This window comes from Neofelis nebulosa, chromosome 13 (genome assembly GCF_028018385.1).
Source record: "Neofelis nebulosa isolate mNeoNeb1 chromosome 13, mNeoNeb1.pri, whole genome shotgun sequence".
Classification (NCBI taxonomy): domain Eukaryota; kingdom Metazoa; phylum Chordata; class Mammalia; order Carnivora; family Felidae; genus Neofelis; species Neofelis nebulosa.
In genome coordinates this window covers 76,927,098-76,941,204 of record NC_080794.1, presented here as the reverse complement: position 1 = coordinate 76,941,204, position 14,107 = coordinate 76,927,098, and the positions used below count along the sequence as shown (strand labels likewise).

General features: G+C 34.4%; 1 protein-coding gene across 4 annotated transcripts in view; it reads right to left on the bottom strand.

The window, feature by feature from the left end:
• ATRNL1 (attractin like 1) overlaps nt 1-14,107 on the bottom strand; it is a 789,076-nt gene that overhangs the window by 460,262 nt on the left and 314,707 nt on the right. For all 4 annotated transcript variants that reach the window (XM_058697871.1, XM_058697872.1, XM_058697873.1 and 1 more), the window contains one exon: nt 13,802-13,959. In XM_058697871.1, the coding sequence (XP_058553854.1) occupies nt 13,802-13,959 (158 nt within the window). The remainder of the gene's footprint in view (nt 1-13,801; nt 13,960-14,107) is intronic.

Here is a 14,107-nt window from a genome sequence, read left to right as displayed (position 1 = left end):
AATAGGAAAAGACGTATCATGCAAAAAACAATTACACAGGAGCTGAATGGATATACTAAATAATCGACAAACAGCAAAGAAATAATATCTTGTTACATGGCTTACTAACAAGAGAAACTTCTGTGTGGGAAAAATATTCCAAGAATTATTTTATATACCAAGCAATGCTTCTAAATCACTACAACACATCTCTTTTGACACTGGTCACCATTATAATCAAATACTATTAGATGAAATGCAGGAGAACAGGTGTTCCCTAAATTTCAATTTGATAGAGACTTTCATATTGGTATTCCTAAAATAGAACAAAGGAAAAAGTGAGCCAGAGACTTCATAATCCTCAACATTCTAGCTTAAAGGGAAGGATAGCAGAAGAACACTTCATTAGACGTTTAATAAAAATAGGCTACACAGTATGTGTGGTGACTTGGATTAGTTTTCAGCAACTAAAACTATGGCTCCCTTTGGCCGTGACTGGAATATATTTTCCCACCATGTATACTGGGTGCGGCCTCTCTGACTTGCTTTGGCCAATGTAGTATATGGATTGAGATTTAAAAGTTTTTGCCCTGTTTATCTGGTCTTTTGTGATCCACTCTTAGGAGACCACTTCCTCAGGACCCACTCCCTCTTCATCTGGGCACCAGAATGAACATGCACGGAGTAGACACAAACCCAAGCCATAGTCTTAAACTTGAATCAGAGCCATCCAGTGGAGCTAAACTTAAATCAGATGTACTACAGTGTAACTGCAGACTCAGAAGGATAAAAATAAGTGCATATTACAAGCTGAGAAAGAAAGAGAAGTAAAAGTCAAGTTGATAAAAACTGAGAAGAAACTGAGGGTTGTTGGGGGGTGGGAGGGAGGGGAAAGTGGGTGATGGGCATTGAGGAGGGCACCTGTTGGGATGAGCACTACGTGTTGTATGGAAACCAATTTGACAATAAATTTCATATTAAAAAAAATGAAGTTGAAAAGGAAAACGAAAGAAAGCACAGATTAAAGCTTAGAGGAGAGAAAAAGCATAATACTTTCAAAGAATTGAAGGAATTATAGTATTACTAGATTGTGGAACTCAGAGGAAAGTCTGGTAGGATGTGGCTAAACACATGGACAGGACTAACTTTTGCAGCTGCTTAGAAGCCATTTTAAGCAGTTTGAACTTGATCATAGGGTTATGAGATGCCTTTGAAGGTTTTAGAAGTAGGTATAAACTGATTCAATTTGCATATTAGAAATATAACACTGGTTACAGCATGATATATACAATCAATGTAATATAATGATTGAAGGAAAACAATATTTAGGACAAGAGAAATAGGTGCTGCCTTTAATGGAGTCACTGGACATTTCAAAGAAAAAATTGGAATACTGTCAATGCAATTAGTTGAATGTGTGTGTTGTATGTCTGTACACTAAAGAATAGATTGAGGCCAACAATCCAAGCCCAAGTCTGTGGCTCAAGCAAAAGGGGGTGGGTGTCTGAGACAAGCAGCAATGGATAATAAGATGTACGAGATATACTGGAACATACATGCAATGCCTGAACTGGTAACACTGATATATAAATAATCTGTACATAAGTGACCACTGAAACTATATGGTAAATGAAACCAAAACAGAAGATTTGTTGTCTAAGAGCAGAATATCTCAAATGTCACCCTAAGGAACACAGGGATCTAAGGGATGATAGAAGGAAATACTTAAAAAATAAATAAAATTGGGTGAGAAAGGAGGAAGGAAAATTAGGAGAATGTAGTGACATGGAAAGAAAGAAGAGACAGTGTTCTAAAAACAGGATCAAATAATGCTGCTGACAGGTCAATTAAGACTGGAGAAGAAGGGATACCTGGGTGGCTCAGTCGGTTAAGCATTCGACTTTGGCTCAGACCATGATCTCATGGTCCATGAGTTCGAGCCCTGTGTTGGGCCCTGTGCTGACAGCTCAGAGCCTGGAGCCTGCTTTGGATTCTGTGTCTCCCTCTCTCTCTACCCCTCCCCCACTTGCACTCTGTCTCTCTCTCACACACAAATAAATAAACATTAAAAAAAAAAGACTGAAGCAAGAAGCTGAAAATTTAGGTCTATAAGTTTTCTATGTCCTATGTCCTATGTAGTTTCAAAGGAGCAATATGAGTAGAAATCAGATCACAGTACAGTAAGAAATAAATTTTAAATTACAAATTGACAATGTGGATTGCAATAATACATTTCTTCCTAATATGTAGTATAGTGCCTCAACACACCAGGCATACAATTAATATTTATTGACTTGAATAAAAGTAAAGAAAGAAAAACAGACATTTTATTATTTCTTCCCTTTTTTCAAGTTTTTATTTAAATTCCAGTTAGTTAACATACAGTGTCATATTACTTTCAGGTATAGAATTTAGTGAATGTACATTATATACAACACCCTGTGCTCATCACAAGAGCCCTCCTTAATCCCCATCACCTTTTTAACTCATCCTCCCACCGACCTCCCCTCCGGGCACCATCAGATTGTTCTCTATAGTTAAGACTTTGTTTCTTGGTTTTCTTCTCTTTTGAAAAACATTTCAATTCAGAAATACTCCTAGGAAAATATTTCCTCTCTTTGGTAGGCATTTTGAAATGCTTTGGATTATTTAAACAGATCTACCAAATTATGTGCAAAATAACAAAAAACTGAAGTTGAAACATCCTCTTTGGGAATAGGTCAACAGTGATCTTGAGGATGATAATCTTATTAATTATTTTGGCTGGCAATTCAGAATATACAAAATTCCTTTTCTAAATGTCAGATTTAAAAAAATAAATAAAAATTATAATAAATACAACTTAGATTTAATTTTCAGAAAAATTCTTCACAGTCCAAGGCTTCAGCCAGATGATCATCAGAATTTTCTTTCTAAAATGCACATTTCATAATTAACTCTGCAAATACTTTATCATTTTGTTCCAAGAAAATTTTTCTGCCACATTTCCTCTGTACTAACAACCACATTTGTATACCCAACACCACCACCCTGATCACCGAACACCATCACTTTGCTATCATACAACCTGTTTTCCAACCATTAAAAATCAATGTGCTCCCTGATGAAAATTATTTAATCATAACTTTGAAATTCTCCCATTCTTCCCATAACTCCCATTCTTCTTATCTAGAATTCCCTCTCATGTAATATCCCTTTTCTGAACTCCTAGTTATCCTTCAAAACCTTGCTTCAACATAACTCTTACTAAGAACTTTTCCTGCTTTAATATCATCTCTGTAAAAATCACAGAGAAGGAAATATAATCTAGAACTCTCCAACTCATAAATATCTTTCACATCCATATCAGTGACAAATGGCTGATACAACAAATGGCTCAGAGAACATTTTATGACCTAAACAAAACCAAAATATGCCCCTGGACTCTATATAAAGATACTAAGAGAGTCTTTTCCCTTTCATCTCTGGGATGGCTAAATTTGGATGCTATAAATGCAACTAAAATAGAATACAACACAGTCAACATACATTGTGAAACTCAGTCAATTCAATAATTATTTATATAACACAGTATAAGGATGCCAAGGGATATAGTTTTATATATAGTATCATCATCTACAAATAGTGAAAGCTTTACTTCTTCTTTGCCGATTTAGATGCCTTTTATTTCTTTCTATTGTCTGATTGCTGCAGCTTGGACATCCAATACTATGTTGGGTAACAGTGATGAAAGTAGACATCCTTGTCTTGCTCCTGACCTTAGGGGAAAAGCTCTCAGTTTTTTCCCATTAAGGATAAGGGTAGCTATGGGCTTTTCGTGTATGGCCTTTATTATATTGAGGAACATTCCCTCTAAACCTACTTTGTTGAGAGTATTTATCATGAATGGATGTTAAGAGATGCAGTTTTGGGAAATACAGTCAGAGGTGAAATTGGGTTCCTGGAAGTTCCCAAAGGCATTTGCTCTGGATGCCCTGTTTTCTAAGCCTACAATGTCCCTTGTTTTATTTTAAAGGTAATTTAAAGCTGTATTTCGATATCTACAACTGAAAGAATGCTTATTAATATATTCTGTGAACTACATAAGGGTAGAGACTACATTGTATTCTATTCTATTCACTAGCAAAATGTCTTATATATGATTGAAACTTAGAAATGGCTTGAAAGTGTAGCCAAAATTTTATACAAATGTTCAAAAGCTGCCATTTCTGTAAGTACTACTTTATAAGTTTTTCACTTATAAAGTTAAATAAATTTTTATAAGTTTTTCACTGACTCAAAACACAGAAGCTACTTTAATAAGCAACAACCATTACTATGTCTTTTTATTTTGTTCATTATACAGTTCATAACATATAGAGTTCTATTATCATACAAGTAAGGTTCATCCTTTAATAACAAGATTAGACTCAAGTTGGATCAACCTAAATGAAGTATTTTTCTACTTTCCTGCATATCATTAAAAACTTCTCCTTATTCAAGTATTACCTTTTAAATTGATCTGTTCAATCTATTCAAATATATGTGCAAACATTACTACTTAAAGTGCTTAAAAGAATTGTGATGGAAAAAACTGCCACATAAAATTATGAAAATACTATTGATATTAATTCATGCAAAATCTATGTGAAATGTTTGGCTTACATGAAAAGATATTTTGTTAGGCAAACAACAAATAATTAAATATTAAACTCTTCATACATCTTTTATGTTTTAGCATGTAAGAATTCAAAGAATTAAATTGCAGACAGAAAGGCTAAAGTAACCTGAAGTGCTTTCTTTTAACTATATTCACAATGTTCTCTCCCTATACAGTAACCCTATTGATACAAGTATTAAAATAAATTAAGTAAAAGTGATCATAAAAGTGTTACTTTATCTCAAAAACAATGTTTGCTTGTTAGAAATATCACTGATACAATTCTGTGAAAAGAAAACAGTGATATTTATTTTTAGAAATTTCTTGGTATCTCATGGTTATATGGATATTTTTCAATAGAAATTAGTTTTTTTGCACTTTTTTTATTTCAGCCACTTTTCAAAATAACTGCTTCCATTGAGTGTAGTTTGTAAATATTTATGAACAATTTTATCTACGGATTGTAAATTTTCTCATAACTTGCAGCTTGGAATCCACAGTAGTATGTACTTTTGAAATCTAAAATACATAGACGTATGTCTACAACCTGACTATCATCTACCTACAGTTACTTGGAAGCTTAAATCTAAGCTACTAAATAAAACATATTACAAACAAAAACATAAAACCACATATACAGTAACTATATATAGTCATAGTAATATATATAGTTATATATGTTGTATATATAGTGACTATATAGAATTATAGTAACATATATAGTTACTATATATGTGGTTCACTCATTTGGTGAACAAACCTATGGACAGCATATTTATTCATATTTACATAATTTATTCATAATTTATTCATAATTACATGTAGAATATCTACCTCCTTCCAAAATGGAGGGAATAAATTTATCCTTCTGCAAAAACAACAAGTAAAAGAGATAAAACATATGAAACGATATCAAGCAGTGTAGGACAGTAATTCCTGAGTGGAGAAAAAAATGAGGTGAGCATTTAAATGTCACAGATTATTGTGATTTTGAGGCTGCATCAAAAGGACAGTGAACACATGTGTATCCCAGAAATTTTCTGGAGTTGAGGAGATAAAACTGACAATCTGCAGAGGCCAAGGTAGCTAGAGTTTATAGGAAAGTATACTAGAGAAGACAGAACTTCCTAGAGTGCTATGGAGATTTTCTGAGGATCCCCTTGAGTCGTCAGGTGAAGACTACTTACTGACAAAGAAACTATCCAACATTGGGGAAAAATCCATCTGAAAGGAACAGAGAAAATAATTCTCAAAACTCACACAGAGTTGGGAATATTTCATGGTCCTGAGAGTCAGAGTGGAAAACCATATAATTCATACATCATAAAATACAGTACCCAAAAGAACAGAGCCTCAGTAATGAAAAATTAACACCAGGTTAAGTGCTGCTTTGTTCCTACCTAACAAAACAAAAGTAAGCCTTGTAAAGACATTTTTTACAAGAAAATTAGCTCCATCCCAAAACAAAGCTAAAATTTATTTAACAAAATAGATACATACCTACCACCCAAAAAGGTAAAATTCAGAATGTTTCGTATCTAATCAAAATATGACCCATAAGGAGCAGGAAAATAAAACAACAGAAAAGAAACTCAGAAGAGATACAAATTATAGAATTTGTAGATAATTTATAGAAGAGTTATAATAACCATATTCCATATATTAAAGAAGGCAGAAAAAGAACAGAGTATGTTAAATAGAGGCATGGAAGATATTTTCTAAAAAACCTTATCAGAATTCTCAAGCTAAAAAATATAATATCTGAGATGAAATATACACTGAATGTGATTAATATGAAATTGGACACTATAAAAAAGATTAATAAATTTCAATTACAGGAAAAGAAAATATCCCAAATGAAACACAAAGAGAAAAAAAAAAGAATGAATAAAAAACAGAAACAGAGCATTAGGAAGCCAAGGAACAATTTCAAGCAGTCTGATATACATACAATTGCAATTCCCAAAGGAGAAGAAAGGCGTAGCGGAAAAAAACAATTGAGAAATATGGTTTTCCAAATCTGGTGATGAGTATAATTTTATTTGTATATAAAGTTCAGTAAAACCCATCCACAAGAAACAAGAAGAAACCAAACTTCTGTACACCATTATCAAATTGGCCAAAAAGAGTGAAAAAGAGAAAAAAAAATGCAGAGAGAGGAAAAAAAAACCCATCACATACGAAGAATAAGGTTAAGAGCAGATTTCTCATTAAGAACAATGCAAGCCAATGGACACTGGAGAAACATCTTTGAAAGGAAAGAAAGAAAAAAGCTACAGTTTAGAATTCTTCAACCCCCCCCAAAAGTGAAATAAAGACATTTTCAGAATACACAATGATATAATTCATTGTCAGCAGATCTACACTGAGTGTGTAAGTCCTTGAGCCCCTTAGACAGTAGGAAAATGATACAAGATAGAAATCAGATTCTACAAAAAGGAAAGAGGAAAGATGAATTTTTTTATTGTTTTTTAAATTTTTTTAATGTTTATTTTTGAGAGAGAGGGCACACACACGCACAAAAGGGGAAGGGGCAGAAAGAGAGGAGGACAGAGGATCCAAAATGGGCTCTGTGACCACAGTGAGCCCAAAGCAGGGCTTGAGCTCAGGAACTGAGAGATCGTGACCTGAGCCGAAGTTGGATGCTCACACGACTGAGCCACCCAGGCACCCCTTAAGTTTAATACATTAAAAAAATTGAGTGATGTAACACTACCTGTAAGTAAACAATGAAAAATTTAAGAAGTACAGTAAAACCTTGGATTGTAAGTAACTTGTTTTGCAAGTGCTCCGCAAGACAGACAAACATTTCTAATAAATTTCAACTTGATAAATGAGTGATGTCTTGCAATATGAATAGTACGTGATGCCGAACATCATATGATCATAACTATGCCAATGGTTATGAAATCTGCTTTGATACATGAGTGCTTTGGATTACAAGCATGTTTCTGAAATGAATTATGCTCACAAACCAAGGTTTTACAGTATATGAATAAAATAACACAATATGGAACTGTAGCTATAAGCCAACAGACAGAATAAAATGAAATCATAAAAAAATGCTCAATTTAAAAAGGCAGAAAAAGAACAAGGAATAAAGACCAAAAGAAAAATAATAAACAAATAATAAGATTTAAATCAAAAGATATAAATATAAGTATGTCACATGTACATGGTTTAAGATTGGATAAACTCCATGCTGTCTAAAAGATACCCACTTTAAATATAAAAGCAAAAATAGATTAAAATAAAAGGATGAAAAATGATACAGCATGCTATAGCTTACTAGAGAGGGAGACAAGAGGGAGGAGTAGTAGGACGATGCTATGCTTGCTTCATCCCTTGAACACAGCTAGATAAATATCAAATCATTCTGAACACCCAAGAAATCGATCTTAGGACTAAGAAAAAAAATGGAAGTATGAGATGCAAAGATGTGATCTGGGGCCCACAAGAATCGCGTGTGCAATGGAGGAGAAGGAGCCCTGATCACAGAGAGAGGAGAGAGGGCGAGAGACAGCAGAGTACAGGGGACTGCACAAGAAAAATACTTTCCCAAAACCACCGACCAGGAAAACAAGAGGAGCTAATTATCATGAATTTTTAAAACCAGTGAAACTCAAAGACTGAAGTTTTAGAAGCCCATGCCATGGCCGGTGTGGAGCCTGGCAGGCACAGCAGTGCTCCTGTGGAGGAGGGCAGAGACCCTAGTAGGGACAGAGCAGTCTGAGGATCCCCTGGGTCACACCTGGAGAGATGGTTTCCCTTCCTGGAGTGCATTTGGGAGAGGTAATACTAACTCTCAGAAGACAAAAGAGCCATTGGGCAATACTGCACTGCCCCATTCCTTAGCATAGGAGAAGAGACACCTGCTGAGGGCTGTTAGCCTGGACACCAGCCTGGTCTGACCCTTCCCCCGAGGAACAGTGTGGGTCACCAACACACCAGATCCCTAGAATTTGGAGTTTGGAAACTCAGCCAGTGTGGCTGTGGTAAACACAGGTGCACTGCACTGCTGGGCAGGCAGACAGCCGAACACAGGGTGAAAGCGGGAATCTAAGGGAGGCATGGGACACATGAGGGGAGACTGTTCATTGTTCTGAGGACTTCCTGGACAGTGGCCGGTGCAAACTCCCCTTTCCAATGACGAGCACACAGGCTGGCGACATTTTTCTCCCTTGCCCATTAGTACAAACTGACTTTAGTGAGCAGAACAGTGCCCACAGCAGAGGCCTAAGCTGCTTAGCCCAAGTTCCACCCTGCTGTGCTCTGCAGGTACGTCTATACTAGGACAAGTGTGCCTGAGAGCCAGAAAAGAAGTGGGTCCCTGCCCCAGAAGACCCGCAAAAACCTCCTGCGTGGACCAAGTCTACTGACCATAGAGGGCTGTAAAGCCAAAACACAACAGCAGAGCACACACAGCATACACCACAAACTTCCTGAAGCACCAGACCTGGAAAGCATATGACCTAATAAAGTCATTACTCTCAGAAACAGAAAACATATGAGGCTTTCCTGACACAAAGAAGACAGAGACCTAGACAAAACGCCAAGATGGAGGAATTCATCCTAAAAGAAAGAACAAGAAAAGGTCACAGCCAGGAATCTAATTGAAATAATAGATGTAAGTAATATCCCTGATCAAGAATTTATTTTTTTATTATTTTTTTGAAATGTTTATTTTTGAGAGAGAAAGAGCACCAGTGGAGGAGGGGCAGAGGGAGGTAGAGAGAGAATCTGAAGCAGGCTTTGCACTGTCAGCGCAAAGCCTGACTTGGGGTTCGAATGAACAAATCATGAGATAATGACCTAAGCTGAAGTCAAACACTCTACCAACTGAGCAATCCAGGTGCCCCCTGATCAGGAATTTAAAACAACAATCATAAGGATCCTAGTTGGACTTAAGAAAAGCATAGAAGACATCAGGCAGTCCCTTACGCAGAGATAAAAGACCTAACAGCTAGTCTTGCTGAAAATAAAAAATGTTGTAACCAAGAGGCAAAACCAATTGGTTCTAATGAACACAAGGGCAGAAGAAGCAGAAGAATTTATAAATATCATAGAAGGTAAAATTATAGAAAATAATGAAGCTGAAAAGAAGAGGGAAAGAAAAATATTGGATCACAAAAGTAGACATAGGGAAGTCAACAACTCCATAAAGCATAATAACATTCATATCATATGAGTCTCAGAGAAAAAGAGAAGGGGAAAGGGGGCAGAAGGTTTATTTGAGCAGTACAAAAAGACTGAGATCATACCATGCATATTTTCAGACTCCAACACTCTGAAATTTGAAGTCAACCAGAAAAAAGCCTGCTTGATATTCTCTCTCCCTCTCTCTCTGCCCCCCATCCCACTCGCTTGTCTCTCTTTCTTTCTCTCTCTCTCTCAAAATAATAAACTTAAAAAAAGGAAATTAGACAGTTTTCACCTTAAGAAACAAGAAAAGAGGAACAATTTACTCAAAGTAAGCAAAAGAAAGGGAATAAAGAGTAGAAATTAATGAAATTTAAAAAATTGAGAAAATAAATGAAACCATCTGTTCCCTTAAGAAAAAAAATCAATGAAAGTGACAACTCTCTAGCCATACTGACAAAGGGGAAAAAAATAGAGAGAGGAGAAACAAATTATGAATATCAGAAATGAGAGTGATGACATCACTAAATAACATGTGAATATTATTAATCTTTTGCCAATAAATTCTACAAATTAAATCAAATGGGAGAAATACAACTGGGAGACACAAATCGATAGAGCTCACTCCAAAAGAAATAACCAGAAAAGCTCTAAATCTATTAAAGAAATTGGATTTTTAGTTAAAACCTTCCCACAAAGAAAGGTGTATTAGTCCAAATACATTGTGTTGAATTCTACCACAAATTTAAGAAAAAATAATAATAATAACAATTACACACAGATATTTCAGTAAATTACAGAGGAAGTAATATTTCCCATTTATTTTATAAGACCAGCAGTACAATGATACAAAGTCAAAAAACATTACAAGAATAGAAAGCTATAGACTAATAGCCCTCATAAATATAGGTATAAAAATTCTTAACAAAATTTTAAAAAAGCAAATACAATGATGCATGACAAAATAAATGACCAAGCGGAGCTTATCCCTATATAACAAGATTGATTAAACATTCAAAAGTGGATTGGATTCAAAAGTGGATTTCAATTCTATTAGCAAATATATACTAAATAAAATAATCTTACTATTTTATATTTAATAATTAAAGTTTATTATAGTCCCAAAAAACACACATACTCATATGCTTTAATATGACATATTCCTCAGAACTAATGCAATGACTTTAATCATAGAGTAGGAATTCAGCTCTACTCATTTTGACCATCACAACTGGACTCTAAATTTTATTATTTAGGGAGAGTGGAATATTTCAACTTTATTACACATTCAGGTTTGGCTCCTAGAATATATTACTAGTATGTTCTCAAATGAAAATCCAATTTAAAAAGTTAATATTTAGTCATTAAATATTCATTAAAATTCTATACTAACTATGTAATTTGCTTAAAAATGAAATAATTAGATAACCAAGACATGAAGAACATAAAAAAAAAAATTAAAAATGTAACAATTGTATTAATTTTAATTACTACTTAATAAGGTTAATAGATGAGCCCTTTGGTTGCCTTTGAACATAATTTCAATTGGCCAAGGGAAATCTGATTCATATTTCTGTATAAATCTTAGAAAATATAATGATATATCTAACATCATCAATGTCAAAATTTTTTAAAACTATATGGAAATATTTCCAGCATTTTTGGACTATAAGTTTATCAAATAATTCCCATTACTGAGTAGTAATTTATAATATTTCTTGAATAGTTAAGTAATTTCCTTAATTTAGACATTAAATTAGCCTTAAAAGACAATTTTCTAATAAATATATGACTTTTAAAAATACTGTGTTCCGACAAATCACATAGAAAATAATATTAAAAAATAATAATAATCCAGTTAAGAAATGGGCAGAAGACATGAGTAGATATTTTTCCAAAGAAGACATACAAATGGCCAACACACACATGAAAAGTTGTTCAACATCACTCATCATCAGGGATATATAAGTTAAAACCGTGATGAGATAACCTCCTCACACCTGTCAGAATGGCTAAAATTAACAACACAGGAAACAACAAATGTTGGTTAGGATGCAGAGAAAGGGGGAACCTCTTATACTGTTGGTGGGAATGCAAACTAATGCAGCCAATCTGGAGAACAATATGGAGGCTCCTCAAATAGTTAAAAATAGAACTGCCCTATGATACATCAATTCACTACTGGTATTTATCAAAAGGATACAAAAATACTGATTCAAAGGGACACATGTACTCTGATGTTTATAGCAGCATTTTCAATAATAGCCAAAGTATGGAAAGAGCCCAAATGTCCATCAACTGATGAATGGATAAATAAGATGTAGTATATATGCATGTATGTACGTACACACACACACACACACACACACACACACACACACAGGAATATTACTCAACCATCAAAATGAAAGAAATCTTGCTATTTGCAACAACACTGATGGCGCTAGAGTGTATTATGCTACGCAAAGTCAGTCAGAGAAAAGATAAATACCATATTATTTCACTCATGTGGAATATAATAGATGAAAAGATGTACATGGGTGGGGGAGAAGAAAGAGAGAGGCAGACCATAAAACAGACTCTTAACTATACAGAACTGAGGGTTGATGGAGGGAGGTGGGTGGGCTACATGAGTGATGGGTATTAAGGAGGGCACTCGTGACGAATCACTAGATTCTACTCCTGAAGCCAATATTATACTGTATATTAACTAACTAGAATTTGAATAAAAACTTGAAACCTAAAACTAAAACCCGTACAAACATTTTCAGTCACAGATCATAAACTGTCATTAATATAAAAGGGGAAAGAATAATCTATAATTTTTTTTGAGAGAAGAATATGTGTGGATGTGTGCATGTATGTGAACAGGGGAGGGACAGAGGGAGAGGGAGAGAGAGAATCTTAAGCAGGTTCCACGCCCAGCACAGAGCCTGACATGGGGCTCGATCTCACCACCATGAAATCATGACCTGAGCTGAAATCAGGAGTTGGACACTTAACCAACTGAGTTACCCAGGTACACCATGTAAATTTTAAAAGATTTTAAAACATAATAACCTAGCACAGAGCTTGATATGTATGAGATATTCCAAAAAATAATCTGAATTCCATCTAATCAAATAACCAATCATAAAAGAATGAGTATATGAACAAATTCCAACATTACAACATCCAGGCTTTTCTTTCATAAAAGCATAAATTAAGAGCACAAACCCTGAATATTTCAAGATAGAAAGAACTTCCTAAATGTTTTCCTAGCAATAAATCTAAAGCCTTTTGCAGCCTATCACTAAACACAATAAAAACTGAAATATACAAAGTGAAAGATAAAAAGATAGAAAGAAATATGTACATATATAGCATTAAGAAATCAATAGTGAGAGGCAGTGAATCTTAAAGAACTGTTAAGTTGCTTACCTTAAATTTTTAATGAAAGTTTAAATAATGTTCAGTATATAATAAAGCAAAAATGAGATTCTAAACACAGCAAATAATTTTAAGTAGAGTTGTAGAAAGAGAGTATCTAACCCTCAGGTGAAATACACAATTAATCAAAAAACCCAATCTAATTATTTCAAGTGTTGATGCATTTTTTTAAATGTTTATTCATTTATGAGAGAGAGAGAGAAAAGAGCGTGAGGGGGGAGGGGCAGAGACAGAGGGAGACACAGAGTCCGCAGCAGGCTCCAGGCTCTGAGTTGTCAGCACAGAGCACCACACAGGGCTTGAACCCACGAACCTGTTAGATCATGACTCGAGCTGAAGTCGGACGCTTAACCGACTGAGCCACCGAGGCGACCCTTGATGCATTTGTAGAATATGATTTCACTGAAAAATTTGTACACCGATTGATTCAATATCATAAGTATGAATTATTTTTATAAACATTCAACGTACCCTTTTTTATCAAGGGTACATACATTTTTCATGTTTTTCGAGAAATAAAAATCTTATCCATATCATTACTTTGAACAAAAGTAGCACTGTTTTTGTAAAAAAAAATATTCAATGGTCATTATGTTAAATACTATTAACACTTACCTGTATTTTAATAGGCCAGGAAAAGTTGCTGACATACACATAGAATGTAATGTTAGGATTGCTTCTGAAGTTAAATTTTTCATAGGAAAAACTATCTCTGTATTCCTTTATATTAGTCTTGGACACTATAGGAGTCTCCTCCCCAGATATTGTTCCAGCTAAAATGTAAATAATAAAATCAAACTGTAAATTTTCATATTAGGAAAAAAGGATATTTTAACTTAAAAATAGATATTTACTTAATTTTTATAACTACACTTATAAAAACAATTATCAGAATAAACTTCTTTAGTATTTAGAGTGACA